Below are 18,432 nucleotides of genomic sequence, written 5' to 3'. Positions count from 1 at the left end.
GTTCAAATTCTAAGCAAATGGCCCATACAGCAATTGAACCCATGCTTTGTTTAGCTGTTGCCATGAATGTCTTTTAAACACATGACTGAAGCTTTGGGATGTAGTACATATTAGAGGATGGAAACTGAATTTTTGTTGTCTTTGTCTTTTTTCTCTGGTGTATGGTTTATATTCTCAACCATGCTCATTTGGTGGCAGTTTTTTAAGCAGTTCTTTATTTAAGGTGCTAAAATTATTTCATCTTTGTGTGGCACATGAAGTGTGATTTTCCACGTAGGGAGACTGTTTTTCCCTGTGACACATCAATGAACAGTATCTTAGTCTCCTGTAGACCTGATGAAATAATTGCAAGATGCAGGAAGGATAATAGTGATGTCGGCTGCAAAAGATCAGGAAGTACAACTTGGTTTGATGACTTTGCACCAGCAGTCTTTAAATTTAATTTTCTCTTTCATTGGTCTGCTGTCAAGAATTCCTGATTGCCTAAGCACCCATTAAAACATCTTTATCCTTATATTCTACTCATGCCAAAGCAATTGCTACATCTTCTTGGAGAAAATTAAGATTATTTTGCCCACTAGCACTTTTATCCAGACATCATATACTATTGTTATAAAGTTTTCATAACTAAACAATAACATCTGATTTTGAGAACTATGAATTTAGGATTGTTTATCCCAAGCATAACACTGATAAGTTGTATTACTTTCCTGAATCTTTAATTTCTACTAGAAAATGGATTTTAAACAAGAAAGGTGCCATGGTTTAACTTATAATTTATTTTTCCCTTAGCATTTCAAGTCTCATAATAACGTTTAGTATTCTTATCTAAATGCTCTTCTTGGTGCTGCCAAACAATTGGACATGAGGCAATGGGCAGAAACTGATGCACGCAAGTTCCACCAGGATATGAGGAAGAACTTCTTTCCTGTGAGGGTGACCAAGCACTGGAACAGATTGTGCAGAGAGTCTGTGGAGTCTCCCTCACTGGAGATGTTCAAGAACTGTCAGGATCAGTCCTGTGCCATGTGCTCTAGGATGGCCCTGCTTGAGCAGGGAGGTTGGACCAGATGACCACTGTGGTCTCTTCCAGCCTGACCCATTCCGCAGTTCTGTAATTTTTTCACATTTTGAAGTCACCAGTGTTCTCTTCTGTGAGGCATAACCTACTCCAGTCTTTTTGATAATCATAACCTTGCATGCTGGAAGTATATTGCAACCTTACATGACAGTACCTGCCTGAAGTGGACTGGGACTGTTATCACACAAAAATTATATTCTGCCATGCATGATTTGCCTAGATAATCTTGTAAGAAAAATCAATTCGTACAATTCCCTTTTAGGAGTTCATTTCTGTATCATAAGGTACAGAATTTTGATAGATGTGCAAAATAAACAAGCAATTGAAAAATAATATATTTTAATTGCTTTAGTACATTGAAAACAAAATTGTCATTTTATTTTTAAAAATGAGAATTAATTGCTTATAACTTATGTAATTTTCCTGTCCTAAGCACTTGTCACATAACAAATTATGATCATAAAATAATAAACTAGTTTTTTAATTAAATAATTCCAGAAACTCAGATTCATCTCTGAATTGTATTGAATACAATCACATATGTGAATAAAGCTCATGTCAATTACACTTTCACTTTCTTGAGAGTCAACAAGATTATGGGACTCTGGATAGAGGGAATGAATGCTGTAGTTAAGATCCTCCTGGTAAGAGTTCCCTGAGAAAAGACCTTAGAAATCTTACCACACTGAATAGCTGTGCTCCTTTGTTCTTGCAAAAATTTCCTGAAGGTCAGCTGCAGAATTCATAAGGTCTCAGGTATGGATGGTCATCCTGAACAAATATTTAAACTGAGTCCAAGAGGAAAATGAAAGAAAATTTTATCCCTGGAGCCCATCAAATCTATCCTGCACCAGAAAAAAAACACTTCTGAATGTTATTCTGGAGTTTCCTCAAAGTAGTAGTAATCTTACAAAATGATTTTGCCATGTAGTAGATTAACCGGTCTGAGATTTATTTGTTAATATCTTATTATAATATACATATTAATTAATATTTTATTACATCTTATAGTATGATATGCATTATGTAAGCATTGCTATAAACAATAGTATTTATTCTTGTGTTATTCAATGTTGCTCAAATCTAGGATTCTTATATAATTATTTTTCAGCCTTATAAAAAAGAAAACATAGATTCCAAGTTTGCTATCTAGGTCTCCTTGAAGAATGGAGAGACCCTTGCATCCATAAATATTTCACCTATCTTCCAGCTCTCTCCCAGGCACCTTTACAAGACAACTCATTCTCAAACAACCTATTTGTCTCCAGTGACAGCAAGGTGAGTACAAACAACCAGCTTAGCCTAGAAACCTAGCTTTTAGATGGCTGAAGTTATATGTTGTGAAAACTTCTCCAAATGGAAATGAAGATTTTTTTTTTCCTCCTTTCCCTGTAGTAACTACATGTGTACCTATATAATGAAAGGCTGAGAATGAGGATGTTGTGTTTGAAAACATTTTCCTTTTATTAGACAGTGTTTGGGTCAGGAGATTGAGTGGAGTTTTTTGGTTTTTTTTTTGTTTGTTTTTTCAACAGGTATCACGAATTATCAATAATGTGTCAAAAGAATACAGAATAGATATTTTTTATTTTTTAGCAAAGAAAAGGCACAAAAATTACCATGCTGGAAACCATAACACGGCTTGCAGATCTATGTAGTTATTAACATTTGTATGTACACACCCATGCCAACTGCAGTGAGGTAGCCTGAACTTACATGAAGACATAATCATACTGTAGACATTTAGACGCTTGCCTCTTAGAGTGGATATACTTAGGCTGAGATTAATGTATTCTTAACAGAGAGGTTTCTTACCACTAGAGGGCTCAAAATTGCTGTGTGATTCTATGTATGAATACAACATAAACATATATATACTTACATGCACAAGGTATGTCTGTCATTCATATGTGTGTGTTTTATTTGTGCATTCACAGCTATAAGCTCACATAGATGCCCGTACTTGCATTTTAATAGATAATCTATTTTTCTTTTATTTTAAAGATTTTGATAATTAAAATATTTTGTTATTGATAAAATGTAATTCAGATCCTAGAGATTTTTAATAAAACTGAAATTCACCAAATACATGTGATATGCCTCTTTATTTTCATAAAGTAATTACAGTTTTTAAGTTTATTCTCAGGTAACTGGATTTACCCAGAATGTTCATTTCATCAAACTGAATTTTGAAAACAATCACGATAAAATAATGTTCAAACTTCCATGATCAATGCCTGCTGTCATCATGTTTTATTAAGGTATGTAGACAACACTGAATAACATGGATACAGTTAATTATTTCATAAATGACTTTCCAGAAAAAGCAACGCAGTGTTGCAGAATTGATCACACCAAGCACTTTTGCTTGATTATATGATTTATTCTCCTGGGAAATCTTAGAGATTCTAAAGAAATAAAATGTTCATGGAATGCTGACTGTTTTCTTTCACTAATGTGACAATTGCAACGATGAGAAAAATGGCTTTCAACCAGTTTTAGGTAATCCATTTTGATGGAATGCATATTCTTTGGAGATAGTGCAATCCAGTTCCCCCACATTATGATAATGTAATAATGAACAATTTACCCACAATGTCCAAAAGATAATTAACAAAAGTCAGACTTGAAAAACACAAAAGTTTGAGGGATTGATATTTTCTATACATTCTGTTCTATGTATTTGCAAAGTAATATTTATCTAAGTACAAGAAATCTGATTAACAAAGCAGTATTTCAAGAACAATGAAGCTTCCGATTATAATGATTAAAAATAATACATATTGTTGTAGAAATAGAGACACAAAATGTTTTACAGGCATGCTTTGCTATGCATAATAAGCAGTTTAAATAGTTTCTGAAGAATATTTGCCTGTACAGAAAATTGTGCAAAAACACAAGAAAAGAGAAGGTACTCTTTTTGCGACACTTCAGTGTTTTGATTAATCATAAAACAATGTGTTGAATACGATCACATATATGAATAAAGGCTACTCAAGTGAATGAGCATTTGCATAACTGAACAAAATCTTTCAGGGCTTGATGCAGAATAATATCTTTGAACCTGGCAGAACCATACGTGGCTATTGCCTAAATTGGGGCTACTACAATTAGACACTAAAAACTGAAAAAAACCCTTAACATAATAATTTCCTAGAACCATCATCTTCTATTGTTTTCTTAAATTGTTAAAAGTCGTACCAAATGTTTCATCTTTATAAAATGTTAAATTCTTAAAAGAGCATAGTAAGTTAACTTGGGGGATGGGTGGGAGGAATTTACATTAAATAGTAAAGCATGCTGGAAGGACTATTCTATTGCTATTTAAACTTAGCTAAACTTTAAAATTACAGTTTGTTGTAGTCCCCTTTCTGTTAACAGATTTACTTTAAAATTAAAAATATGTGGAACTAAGGAAGATATTTTTGCTCTAAGAATTTTAACCCTTGCATGTTTTGCTTAAAAAAATAGCTTAAAAGAATGATTGTATATGATGTTTATATGTTTATATGTTTATATGATTGTATATGATTCTAATCTAATGTTTTAATTAAATCAATATCATCTTTTGTGTACTTCTTCTGTGTCTAATACATCCTTATTTTATCAGTTTATTACTTGAACTTGGGAAATAACCTGACACACTAGATGACAGATATTAAAAGTGGGGGTTTTGACTGAGTTGGCTGACAAATTCCTCACATCACCTTTAGTTCCAAAAGTAATCTCAAAATCAATAAAGTAGACTGGAATATGCTGAAACTACTTTTACTAGACAGAAATTAAAAGTTTTATAAATTTAGAACACATTTTCTTAAGTGGAAGATCCATTTCCCTAATGACAGCCTATGGATGTCCATAAATTTCTGCCAGGAATAGGGTTCTATCCAGGTGGAGTTACGTGTTCCACTAGGTTCTTAAGTAAAGCATCCTCATCATGTCACACCATTGTTCAAATTGCTCTCATGATTTTCACATTTATATTATTGTCCCCAACATAAGAAGACCGTGGAACTATCAGAGAGCATTCAGAAAAGGTTGACCAAGATGGTGAAAGGCAGGGAGAAGCAGCCAGGGTCACTTGGTTTGTTGGAGCTTGGAGGAGAAAAGGCTGAGGAAAGATGTCATCTCAGTCTTCAACTTCCTCAAGAAGAGGGGAAGAACCTGATCTCCTCTCTCTGGTGATTAGCAATAGGACATGAGGAACTGGAATGAAGCTCCATCAGGGGAAGTTCTGACCAGAACCAGATCAGGAAAAGGTGCTTCACTGAGAGGTTGGTCAGTCACTGGAAAAGGGATCCCAGACAAATGGTCATGAAACCAAGCTCCAACAAGCAGCTGCATGATGCAAATATTTATTAATAAGAGTCATAATATGGAAATAGCAGTAATTTTCACAAAGTTCCTACAGGACTCAAGAATTGTGTTGGGTAAAAGGAACTGCAAATATGAATTTTCTTACAGGATTGAGGACTGGAACTCAAGTATATTGATGACTTTTTTTATCCCTTTCAAAGGAAGTACATTCTTTTTCATCTGTTGTCAACAACACATTTTCAAGTGGAATGGGATATGATAGTTTTAACGAACCTATTCTAAATTAAATAATATTTAGGTTTTAATCTCCAAATAACATCTCCAGGACAATATAGTCTCACAAATGAATGACAGTCATATATTATTTCTATAGAGGTAATATGAATCTTCTATAATATGAAATTTTATTCTTACAAGTGCATTACAGACAAGAATGTTGACAAGACTTTCCATTATTAAAATGTAATTTTTAGACCAGTAGTTGTTAATCTATTTGTCTCCTCATCTTTGAATATATTCCATAATATTATTGCCATGACACACTATTGAGTTAAGAAATGCCAAATATATTAACCAAACTTAAGTGGATAAGCTAACAAATAGAAGCAGAAATTCTGAACACAGCTTTTATAAACTTTATTTTTAAAAAATCCAAACAACAAAACAAAACCATGGTAAATATGGGGTTTAGGAGATTAAAACCCTTTTCTATTAACACATACAAAGATTAGAGTTCATTTCCATTTGAAATACATACTGACATGCATACCAAGTGGGGTAAACATGTAGGACAAGATCCCGGGGCTCAGGATTACAGGGATCTAACAGCAGTCAATCCAAAGCAATGACAGCATGCAACAGAGGCAGGAGGTCCACTTATAAATACCTTTGTTGTGAGCCATAATGAATCTGCAAGCATTGTTGCTAATGCACTATGATCCTGTTTTTGAGGGGTTTTTTTGTGATTTGTATTTTTTTTATTTTTCATCTCACTTGCAATGACTTAGTTCTGCAGCAATTTTATTTTTACATTTTTAATGTTTTTTTTTTCTGGCCCAGAGGAAACAACCTGAACCTTTAAATGAAAATAAGAATGAAAAGAAAAATACAAATATTTAGAAATTTTGAAACAGAAGTCCTCCTACTTGGCTAAAATATTACAACAAAAATATTCTGAAAAAATTGCACAGGAAAAATAATCAGGCTTTTTTTTAAATAAATATAATCTGAAATTTCTATAATACCTTATTTGGATCTGCTTATTATCAACATAACACAAGGCTTCACCTTAACTTAGGATTTTAAATTATTGGAAACTGTGTCCTTAATCTTAATTTTTGCAACTGCCAAATTTTAAATTATATACCAGCTGTTATTTTGTTCATATATAATTAATTAGAAATGAAAAAAAATAAGTTCCTAAATACTCTTTTTATATGTTCTTAGTACATATCCGTAAATATTTCTGTGCAAAATTAATTCAAATTGCCCATCACTGAAATATGACAAGAATATCTCTGATTGCAAGAATGCATTGCAGTCTATGTTAATATCTTTTATATAGTTTCTTTACACCTGTCACTATTTTTCCCTGAAGTATTTTGTATGGAATGACTTAAACCCCCTTGAAATCAATAAAACAGTTTTCATCCAGTAGATCCATGGACTTCTATTTTCTAGAGCATATGAGTTGTTCCATTCATTTTGGTCATGCACTCACAAACATAAATAGCAACCTCATAAGTCTAAGTGAAATATAAATCAAAATCAGTTCTATTTTTCAACTAGCATTGAAATAAGAAAGTGATTCTATATCTTGTAAGTGATTAAAGTAAAACTGATCTCAAATTTTGGCACCTTTTCATGTTTCCAGTACTGCTTTCACTGAAAGAAAATAAAGAGATGAATAGACCCCAAAAGTCATTAATAATCTGCCACCATTTCCTTCTGGCTCAAAATGGTAACTAAATAATTCAGATAGACTTGTACTACTGATGAGCTGTCTGTTTTAACCTCACTGCACTAAGGAACACCCTTTGTCTCAAATAGGCAGCATTATGCCTAATCCCTGTGCTTTTTCTGGGGCCAGATAGCCTTTGTGTGCAGCTGACACACAGATACATGTTTTCATGGCAAACTCAGGATATGTGCCAAATCATTCTGGCCAATTTATCCTGGCAGTCAGTTTTAGCTGTTTACCCTCCCCCCACCAGAAGACTTTCCAGTTCAGGAGCATTTTGTAGGAATCAATTTCAAGTGGGTAGAAATAAAATAAAATAATTAAATTTTGTTGATGAAGTGAAATAATTTCTTGAAGAAGAAATGGTAAAGGTATTTGCTAAACTTCAGTGAGGAATCTCTTAAAGTTCCTAGTGTATTCTTTCCTAAAATCTTGCTGTGCTGAAGATTTAATTTGTAATATACTGACACATAATTTTTTCTATAGTAAGCATTTTCAAAGTGTTTTTAAAGACATCTAGGTCTACATTTCAATAATATTAGGGACACTACTTTTCTTGCCTTTCCATTGGCAAAATTTCTACCATTACAATTGTATTATACTTGTAAAACTTACTTCTGCTGGAATAGCCTATTATTTGGAAAATTGATAATAAATTATACAGGAAAAGTGGAGTATCTTAATGGTTAACAGTAGGAGAGTTTACTAATACAATTTTACTAGGACATAGTTGTCTTTAATAATCTCAGGTAGTATACATTTTACCAGTGAGCAAATTGATCAGAGCAACTCAAATTTCACTACATAATTTAATATGAATTTTGCTTACAAGAGAAAAAAAATCAGCGCCTTTTTCATTATTGTCTTCTTATTTTTCCTTTGTCCACTGTGCAACATCTTTACTTTTCCCCTTTCCGCTCCTTTTCCAGGAAGATTTCTGATCTTTTCTACTAACATAATTTTGTATATAAATTCAACTATAGCAAAATTCTAAACCAATCCTGATTAAGGGCCTATATTGTAAGATGATATTATTCCAGAAAGGGGATCAAGCTTGACAACAGAATCAAACAAATTAATTTTGCTGTTAATGTATCTTTCTCCTTACTTTACGTCTTGTAAAGTGCCAAAATTTCAAGCAAATAAGACAGTTGGTGGTGGGTGGGCAAAATGACACATAAAATAGTAATACTGTTAGAGCAATTATAATAACAGATTGGAAACAGGTATGCTGATCGAAAAATACACTGTTCACCAGGCTTTTCAAGGAATGAATACTGAAGCATCTGGAGTGATGGCTGGCTGAATTCTGTTTGTAGACAAGATGCTTCACCAGTGTCCTTTTGTAAGATAGTAACAAAAATACACAATCAGTAACACTGTAAACTGAAGCTACACAAGGAGATCCTGCTATTTCTCACACATGATATTACATTGTTTCATTACAGTGGAATTACTCATAGTTTACAACAGTTTTAATCCTTGAATATCTATTTTCCTATTAAAACCAAAATAACACACCAAAACCAAACAAACAAAAACCCAAAACACAACCTAAAAAAACCAGAAGATGCTACTGTTTTTGGAAGGCAATTGAAATCTAGTCTTTATTTTTTTTTTTTTTCATTCTGAGAAATGAAAGGTCTTTAAATTACTGTACATAAAGATCACCAGGTAGATGGCTTTTTGGAGTAAGCGTTGAGCCACTGGAGTTTCAGATATCTGGATCCACAATGTCAATTCCTTGGAAAAGATGAAAATTACCTTGTTCTGAGGCTATCTTGTTTTCTACACTGAGATCTGGGTAAGTCCCTGGGTAACCGCTTATAAATTTGACTTACAGATTCAGCAATGAAGAACTCAGATGAATTCAGTTCCATATTCCTGAAGAAAAGTTGAAAAAAAAAAGGATCTGTGAATTTTGATTAACTTTGTCAGAATAGGAGACAGGTGACCTCTCTGCTGAGAGAGAAGAAATGGACATTGATTTCCTACAAACACTTCCTTCTTCCACCACCAGAAAAAGAATTTTAGCCAATGTATTCATGTTATGACAAATAATATGGTCAAAATTAAGTAATCATCCTCAGTTTCCTAGAAAAAGAAAGCTACTACACAGCACTGATCTGCAATATGAAAAGGTTTAGCAGTTGTCCATGCTCTTTCCAGTGAAGAGTATGACTTTGGCTTTTAATTCAGCAATATATATGTAAAACATAATGCAGATAATAAAAGGAATGTAAATGTGGAAAATCAGATAATCGGGTCATTTTCTGTCTAATACATGTTCAACTCTTTTCCCAAATGCTGGGTTTGAATTTTTCAGGTTAATATTGCTGAAATCTTGGAGAAGTTCCACTGAAATTAAAAAATATTTACTGATGAACAAATTCTTCAGTATTTTAACATGCAGCAATTGGATAACCTAATCAACAATAATAATAGTTTAACTGGTAGGTTATTGGAGGAAAAAAGCGTCATAAACAGAAGATGGATATTAAAGACTTGAAAGAACCTTCTGAGTTTATCGCTAACTGTAATTTTAGTGAAGCCAAAGTTTACAGGAGTCACAGCAACCATCCAGTAATAAAAAGCTGTCAGTCCTTTTGGACAAAGACAGAATCTGTTTTCTTTTACCTAGCCAGGATGTTTAAGAGGTATCGTTTTTCATCTAATGATTATTGGACTCTGTCATATTCGCCATAAGGGGAAAGGTGAACTCCTCATTCTGTTAGTCAGATGAGAACTATCCATCACCTCTAAAAGAAACAGGAGATTGAGTCTTGTTCCACAAAGTAGACTTTATCAGATTAAGTGATGTTTACTAAAACTTCACCTGAGTTATTATGCAGATTTCTATTTGTTAATAAATATGGTTAATTTCTCCCTGTTCCTTATCCCTTTCAATTCTAAGCATAAGTTTCATGTCTGTGGGAGGGATTAATTTAAATGCTACCCTCCATATCTCCACCAGCTGAGAATGATTTTAGAAATAAAGCTGGCAAATGGAATTTGTACTCCATGTCATCTCTGAACAACCTCTCACTGAAGTTACAGAATACATTATACAGTAGGATAGGACTGATACAGACAGGAAAGAAATCAAGATCCCACAACTGTTTGAAAAACCCCTGGTCAGGTATGCCAGTCTGGAGCTGGCTGAAAACAGAAAAGATGAACAACAGATGACAGACTTGGAAAAAGAGGAAAACTCTACTGATAAACACTTTTAAATATTTTCCGTCAGTACTTTCTGCACAGATATTACAACAGAGAGGGAGCACGGTGGTATTACAGGCCGCCACAACTATTTTCACTCATGCTTCAGACCATGAACAATGCAGGGCAGTTGCCCGCGTTTTGCTAAAAGCTGTTCCTTTCACTGCCCCAACCCATGACAAAGACCCAGCTTGCTTTAAACTCCGTGTGACCTCTGCCACTAGAGGGCTTCACTTAATGTGATATTCCCCCTTAGACCTTCAAAATCACCGCTCCAAGAAATTAAATAAGGAGAAAAAAGCACATATTCTGAAGCATAGCTGTAATAATTGAAAATTTCCTTAATATAAATTGGTATTTGTTGAAATGTTGATTACGTGCAGCTATCTGCCTAGTTAAGTAGAACTGCTACTAAGAAACTAGCTGAGAGGTTAGTTACCTAGCTAAAGCTAACTTCTTCAAATAAAAACCTTTCTTGAAACTGTAACAAAACCTTCTAGAACTACTAGAAAAGTTGAAAAAGCTTGTCTGACTGGGATGGGAGAAAATGTGGAGGGAAATCATTAAACAAAAGGTATTCTGTAGAGACGAGGGGAGGCACTTGTGAAACAGCTGTCAGTAAAGAAACAGGCTAACACAGGACAGACATCTGCTGAGTCTGAGGAAATTAGGTTTCAGGATTACCACTTTTTCCTCTAAGCTTATGGAAGCTAGATACACAAACAACATAGACACTTATCACGTTAAAACCATTTTTTTATTCTACACTTTAATATTTCTGTCATTAGAATGAAACGATACTTTTGTTTCAAGAATGCAATCAAGTAAATGCTATATAAGCTAATTGGAGATCCCAAAGGGAGGACTTGCAGGTGCTGAATCCAATCAGATCTGTCACATAATTAAAATTGGTGCAGGGGGCACAGTAAAACAGATGTGGTCTAAAAACCAGGGAATTGTTTGTTTCAGTGTTGCTACAGATGAATGGGACATAGTCAGTGAGATAAAGAGAGCAGTGTTATAATTTATCCAGTTCTACTGCGGAAATTGACTCAAGATGGCTTAATTTGAACATCGTGGTTTTCTTTTTTATTTTTATCTTCAAAAGTTTCTGCAAGACATTTGCTTCGTTTACAAATAAAAAGAGGCCTCTTAGGACTGATGACCCTACAAACTGGACCTGAGATTTACAAGTCATGCTGTGCTCTTTCTGGCTCAAATACTAATAAAATTCTTTGGCTGTAACTTAGTAAATAAAATGGAAGAGCTAGAACCAGTCCCCAGTTTGCTGTACCATCATTGTGTCAGCAACTGCCAAGGTAACAGAAGCCTAGAATTTTATTTCAGTCAGTAAACTAAGCAATTATGAGTCAGAGTATCTTAGATACAAGGGGTATATGATGAGTAAGAAAGTTCCATTTTTATACAATCATTTTTCTGACCATATATGCTATCAAATTTTTACTGAATCTGCTGCATATATTTCATCTGCTGGCAAGGAGGATAGACATCACGTTCCTGGGACACAATTCCCAAAGAAGTCATTGGAAGTTTCCTATGTACAGTGCTGGATTGGGTTCTTAATTTGCGAATGCATTTGGGCAGGAGCCTGTTTAGATGTTAGCATGTGCACGGTTTAATATCCTATAATGCACTACCTATCTGGCTTGTAATTTATAAGCAGAGGTGATGTGCTATATATTATATATGATGTGTGTATTTTAAATATTAAAAATTGTTTGGGGCAGTATTAATGGTAAGTGATTACTAAAACTAAGGCTGTCTCCCAGGGAGCTTAGAATGGAAATTGGATTTCATCCACTAACAGCCAGGTTTTAAGCTCGTGTATTAGGAGGAATCGAGTCAGCAGCCATGCCGCGCACACACACACATCAATACGAATTTAGCACAGAGCGCGGTGTAGTGCAATAAACACACGTCCCTAAATTTTGTACGGAATTGATGCTCCAGAACTGACCACTAACTACCGTCACAGTTACAGCAGTTTGAGACTTTTTTCAAAGGAAAAGAGTCAATAAATAGCCGAGTCAAATAGTAAAAATGCTTTCCTGGTGCACAAACAATTCCCCGAGCCATGCCTCCCCACCCCCCCCCCCCCCCCCGCAATCATACAACGTTTTAATATTCTACCTGAATAATTTGAGATTTGTAAGCAGAAATAACCTTCGCCGCAGTGAAATATCTTTAAATTCTCTACAAAATATTTAGGTAAGCAACGCGGCTTTGTGTCGCACAGCTCCGGCTAGACCGGCTGTCACAGCGTAACAATAATATCTTTATTAATTTCTTTACAAGCCTGCGCGATGCAGCCCGGCGCGTCCGCGGCTCCAGCGCGGAGCGGCAGCGCTGCCCCGGGCCCGCCACCCGCGGTGCCCGGCGCGGACCGAGCAGGGACGGAGGAAGGGCCGCGGCGCACGAGTGCTGCAGCCTGCCTCGACGAGGACATGTCCCCGCTATCCCACCGCCTCCTCGGGCGATCTCAGCCCTCCTCCCACGCAGCTGCGGGCCTGTGAGGCGCAGCGCGTAACCCAGGTGACGCCGCATCCCGGCGGGGACCCTCCCGCGGCGGCAGCCGGCCCCCGCGCACGCCCGCCCCGCCGCCGCCCCCGCCGCAGAGGTTAAACCGCCCCCGCCTCCCCGCAACGGCTCTGCCAGCGGCGGGCCGGCATTGGCGAGACGCTTCAATCCCAGCCTCTCTCTCTTTTGTTCCGATTGGCCTCATCTCCCGCCTGTCTCCGATGGAAACCCCGCCCTTCTGTTTTATCATTCCCCCCCCCCCATCACCCCTCACCCCCCCCTCCCCCCCCGCCTGCCCTCGTACACCCCCGTCCTTGTGCCCCCTCCCATACTTGTAACCTATCCTGCCTTTAGGGTTTGTGCGGTGCAGCTGAGGGTGGCGGCCCCAGCCCCAGCCAGGCGCCCGCGGTGCCGGGGCTAGAACCGAGCAGTGCCGCGCCAGCCGGGCAGCGATCCCCCTCTCCACCCCCGTGCACACGAGCCCGACAGCGAGGGAGGGCACGGGAGCCCGGGAGCGGCGGGCAGCTGAGCCGCAGCGTCAGGCGCGGCACTGGGGCGGGCAGGGGCGGAAGGGGGCTCAGAAACAGCGTGAATCATCTCCCACTCTCTCCCTCGCCCACCATTTACACCGCTCGCTCCCTCCTTCTCCCCCTCCCTTCTTCCCTCCCTCCCTTCCCACCGATTCTGTCTCACTCGTTCTCTCTCCCCTCCTCTCCCACTCACTCTCTCCCCTCCTCTCCTCTCCCACTCACTCTGTCCTCTCCTCCTCCTGTCTCACTCTTTTCATTCTTTCCCCTCCTCTCCTCTCCCGCTTTCTTTTCCCTCTCTCGCCCCCCTCGTTCCCCTGTCTCCCTTCTCCTCATCTCCTGACACTGCACTGCAGCTGCTCCTCCAGTCCAGTCCTGCCCGCTTCCCTCCCTCCTTTCCCTTCCCTCCCCCCGGGTGCCAGATAAACAAGGCGCGCAGCATCCTCGACAATCCCGATCTTAGCTCTACATTTTCGAAAAGGACAAGAGAACGGGACAAGCCCCCTCCCCTCCTCCTCCTCCTCCACCCCCTTCCTTCTCCTCCTCCTCCTCCTCCCCCCTTCCCTCCCTGCCCCCCCACCAGAGAAGGGAAGAGACAATTCTCCTCCGAGCAGCAGCAAACATGATGGCGGCAGCTCCCATCCAGCAGAACGGGACCCACACCGGGGTTCCCATAGACCTGGACCCGCCGGACTCCCGGAAAAGACCGCTTGAAGCCCCCCCTGAAGCCGGCAGCACCAAGAGGACCAACACGGGCGGTGGGTATATCCTCTGTCACCTCCCTCCCACCCCCACCCCCCCGCCCTACCCACCCACCTCTCCGCTTCCCTACCTGCCTGCCTGCCTCTTCCAATCCCCCACACCCCCCCCCCCCCCCCGCGCCCAAAGATTCCCATTTCTCTAATGTTATCATTCATCAAAATGGCGTCGGTTTTCAGCATCTACCAGTCTTTTTATTTAATATCCACGCTGGGGCTGCACAGCCGTGACCCTACGGAGGCGAGGAGGGAGCACAAGGGGCTCCCGCAGCCCAGTTATCTCCCTCGCCCGTTTAAGGATGGGCGACAATAAATGGCAGCTGGAAGGAGACGGCAAACGCTCTTCCCTCCTTCCACATCCTCGGGGTCGCAAGTTGAATTTCAGCCTTGCCGTGCGTTTTCCTCCTCCTTGGCCTCGCTTCCATTGTCAGCGCGTACACGGCGTGTGTTTGCCGTGCCGAGCCGGGGGCGAGGGCTGGCTGGTGGCGGGGGGAGTCGCCCCTCGGCTACGGGGACTCGCTAGTTAACATCCTGCTGTTCCTGGAGGAGATGAGTTATAACGGGACCAGCATCTCCTTTATCCGTTTGCACTGGAGTCGTCATAACAATGCACCGAGGCAGAGGTGAATTTATTTGCCCAATGTTGAGAGCAGTGGTCTGGCTATGCATAGTGCATGGTTCCCCAGCTATGGTAATACGGGTGGGCACCACTGTCACACACAGGCACTAACTGAGACGCTTTGTAGTCTCAGGGAAGAGAAGTATTGTGAACTTAGATAATTTCTTCTGCTTAGGGGTAAAAATAACCCCAAAGAACCAACTTTATGAAACACGTTTCATGATATTTTGATATCCGTGCCAATGGGACATTGCCATAATTGCTGGGGAGAACACAAGTCTGGGGAACCAGCGTATCCCTGTTGCCTTGCACTTCTTCAGAGACAGTTATGGAAAGGTCCTCAGACTTCAGTGTAGCTGGATTTAGCTGTGGCATGAGGGTTCTGAAAATTTTGCAGTTTTCAAATCAGAGTGGGATCCTTTTTTTCTTTCTCCCCTCCATTCACTCTATATATTTTTTCCTGTTTTGATGGTGTGCTAGTGGTGGGTAGAGGACTGGCGTTGTCTATCTTGTCACCTTTTAAGTGTATTTAAAATAAGTGACTTAGGCTTTTGATCAATTGGGAAAAATTCTTCTTAGTGTCCTTTAATTAATGAGCTTAAAAGAGATCATTGTCGCTTAAGAAGTGCTAAAGGAATACATGAGGATTACTTAGGCGAGTGATTCCATCCTCACCATGTTGAGTTGTTTTCTTGGCAGTGGCTGAAATGCTTGGAATAAACCCCCACATTTTGGGTGGGTTATTTGGTAGCAGAGTAGTCGTTTTGCTCACTTAAGAAGAATGCAAGCAATAGCTAATTGCTGTTCTCATGTGTTTGCTAATGACAAACAAATAGCCCATTAAAATTTACAATTCGTTCTTTCCTGGTTTTGTCATTTCTTTTGCAGTATTTCCAAGGAAGGTTGTAGTTGTCACTAACCACGTTTTCATGCAGGGCTTTAGTTTTTTTAAAGGGGTCTGATCATTTCTGCATGCTGTGGTTACCATTGCAAAAAAAAGAAAAAAAAAAGGCAATCTACCTTTGAAATATAATTGCAATATTACTCTTTAACTGAATTAAGGAACCTCTGTGGGTTCTTTGCTTAGAATAAATGTAGATATTTTAAACTGTCAAAGGCATAGCCTAAACATGTCTTGTATAATGACGCAACTGGTTAGATATAAATGCATGAATTAGTGGATGTTACCTTTTGTTTATTTGTGGGTCTGGGAAGGAAAAATGACAACTTATAAGTCATATTAACCATGCATATCTCAATTTTTCAGAGGATGGCCAGTATTTTCTAAAGGTCCTCATACCTAGTTATGCTGCTGGATCTATAATTGGGAAGGGAGGACAGACAATTGTTCAGTTGCAGAAAGAGACTGGGGCCACCATCAAGCTGTCTAAATCCAAAGATTTTTATCCAGGTAGGTGCAAAAATTAGCTGTTTCTTTTATTTTTAAGTTCTCCGTCATATATGTACATTTCAGTGTGTTTCATATATTGATGGTCAAGTGCAGCAGGAAGCATTGTCTCAGAAAAGTATGTTTCAAAGTGCAATTGTGAATATAAATATTCTGTCTGTTTTGGCTTATGGAATGGACTGAACTGGATGCTAACTGCTTGAAAGAAGTTTAAAGTCATTTACAGTATTTCTGCAAAAGATTAGTTTCATTAACATTGACTGCTTTATTTTTTATTTAAAAAAAAAATCTAGCTTTTAGGAACCAATGTGACAGGTGGCGTAAAGATAATTGTTTGTTTGAAGTTTCCAGACATTATAATGACAATTAAGCTAGAATGAGTAAAAATGAGAGACTGCCTCGTAAAGAATGGGCCATTTACTTTAAATCCATTATGTACCTTCTTTCTGCTTCACTGCTTTGTTCATTGGCTCTGGAGTGAAGTAAAGAGGACAAGTGCTGCTCTTTAGATATTCTTTATATTGTGTTTATCATGATGGTGGAAGAAAACTCTATTATAAAACTTAAATACTTTGGATGAATAAAAAAATTAGCATTTTATATTAGCTGTATTAGTGCACATGAAAAGTTTTTAATATTTGAGTATAACAATAATATATCCCTGAATTAGCATTCCTCCTTTATAAGATTTCTGAAGAGGGAGTCTTATATAATGATAGACAAGATTTACCTTCTGCAGTTGAATAATTGGGGAATTTTTCCAAAAGATAAACAAATTAGCATTCTGTAATTGAACTTTGCTCTAGAGGACTTTCTAAAAACTGATGCAAAATAACATAGCTGATACTTTTGTGTTTTGATTTTGTTATTTTTGAAGAGTAACTGGTGGTTTAGAATTGAGTTCACTAGCTGTTGCTGACTTTTTTCTTTTGGAAAATAAGAGCTGCTTTGCATTTGCTCTATTTTAACAAGACTGAATTCTACAAAATAGCAAAGGCAGTTGGTATGGATGTAAACAGAGCACTAATGTTGGAGCATTTAGCTTTCCTGTTCTCTGACTTTACAGTCAGGCAGAGGTGGATAACTTTTTATTAACAGAGATATTTTGGTCTATTTACCAATATGATTGTTGATGTGGAAATTCTAATGCACCTGTTGTACATCTCCTTATTGAATGTAGTTTATAATACTTAAAAGTCAGAGATTGAAGTGCTGAATGTAGATTTTTTTTTTCTGTTGGAAGTTACATCTTATGAACTGATGCTTGTTGCTTTTGAAGCTTTTTTTTGACTTTTTTTTTAGAAAGGTAGGAAAAACATGATCCTTTTTTGAAAGGTATGTTAGGATAAAAAAAATCAATGTAGAATTGTGAAAACTCTTGGAAGAAATAAAGCATTCTAAAGAGCCTGATTGCAGAATTAATAACATAATCTGGGTAAAGAGCTGCAATAGTAAATTAAATTCACTGTCAATAGATGAAAATGAAATAGATTTTCTGCATTATACATGAGGGGTTATCAGATATGCAAGGATGTTACAGAAAATTGGTGTTTATGAAGAATATTCCAAATACCAAATTATGAGCCTTTTCATTTTACTACAGTTTATTTACACTCACTTGGAAAGGATGCTCCAAAGATTAGATCTTTTGTTCAGTGCTCCAGTATAGTTCCTCTGTTTTTGGATTAAGTCAGAATTACTTTTTTTTTTGTGTAGGAAACTGTAAAGATGCAGCAGTAGTAACAGAAGAACCTTTGAAAAATAAAAAATCACAAGCTAGAATGACATGAGAAAAACATTTGCGACATAAACATATTCTCTCTCAAAATCAGCAGCAATAATATAAATAACTAGGGCAGGGACACTCAAACATTTTCACAGTAACAGGTGCAAATGAAGTTCCAGTTCGACTTTCTACAGTCTGCCTTGAATTTGCAGCCACGTTGTGTCATATGCAAAGTGAGTGTTTTCAGGAAGTTGGCGACTGATACCTGCTAAAGCATGG

At 38.0% G+C, this 18,432-nt stretch overlaps 1 protein-coding gene and 1 long non-coding RNA gene across 6 annotated transcripts in view; one reads left to right on the top strand and one right to left on the bottom strand.

The window, feature by feature from the left end:
- Positions 1-3,167: 3,167 nt before the first annotated feature.
- LOC129121818 (uncharacterized) lies at positions 3,168-13,364 on the bottom strand. 3 transcript variants are annotated; one of them, XR_013182818.1, is made up of 3 exons: positions 12,729-13,364; positions 6,285-9,242; positions 3,168-5,419 (listed from the first exon to the last, which is right to left on the bottom strand). It is a non-coding gene; the product is annotated as an uncharacterized LOC129121818 (long non-coding RNA). The 3 variants fall into 3 exon arrangements; XR_013182817.1 differs by lacking the exon at positions 12,729-13,364 and having other exon boundaries at positions 6,285-12,665; XR_008534468.2 differs by lacking the exon at positions 12,729-13,364 and having other exon boundaries at positions 3,168-5,367; positions 6,285-12,665.
- A 250-nt stretch (positions 13,365-13,614) lies between these two features.
- The window catches only part of NOVA1 (NOVA alternative splicing regulator 1), a 139,283-nt gene continuing 134,465 nt past the window's right edge, over positions 13,615-18,432 (top strand). The window contains exons 1-2 of one of the 3 annotated variants that reach the window (XM_054634464.2): positions 13,615-14,400; positions 16,287-16,430. In XM_054634464.2, coding sequence (XP_054490439.1) covers positions 14,265-14,400; positions 16,287-16,430 — 280 coding nt within the window. In that variant the 5' untranslated portion in view covers positions 13,615-14,264. Of the gene's footprint in view, positions 14,401-16,286; positions 16,431-18,432 lie in introns of those variants that run through there. The other 2 variants (XM_054634463.2, XM_077180390.1) reach the window with 2 other exon arrangements.

Source organism: Agelaius phoeniceus, chromosome 6 (genome assembly GCF_051311805.1).
Source record: "Agelaius phoeniceus isolate bAgePho1 chromosome 6, bAgePho1.hap1, whole genome shotgun sequence".
NCBI classification, from domain to species: Eukaryota; Metazoa; Chordata; class Aves; order Passeriformes; family Icteridae; genus Agelaius; species Agelaius phoeniceus.
Note: the sequence above shows the minus strand (reverse complement) of the source record. Positions and strands in the feature narration are given on the sequence as shown.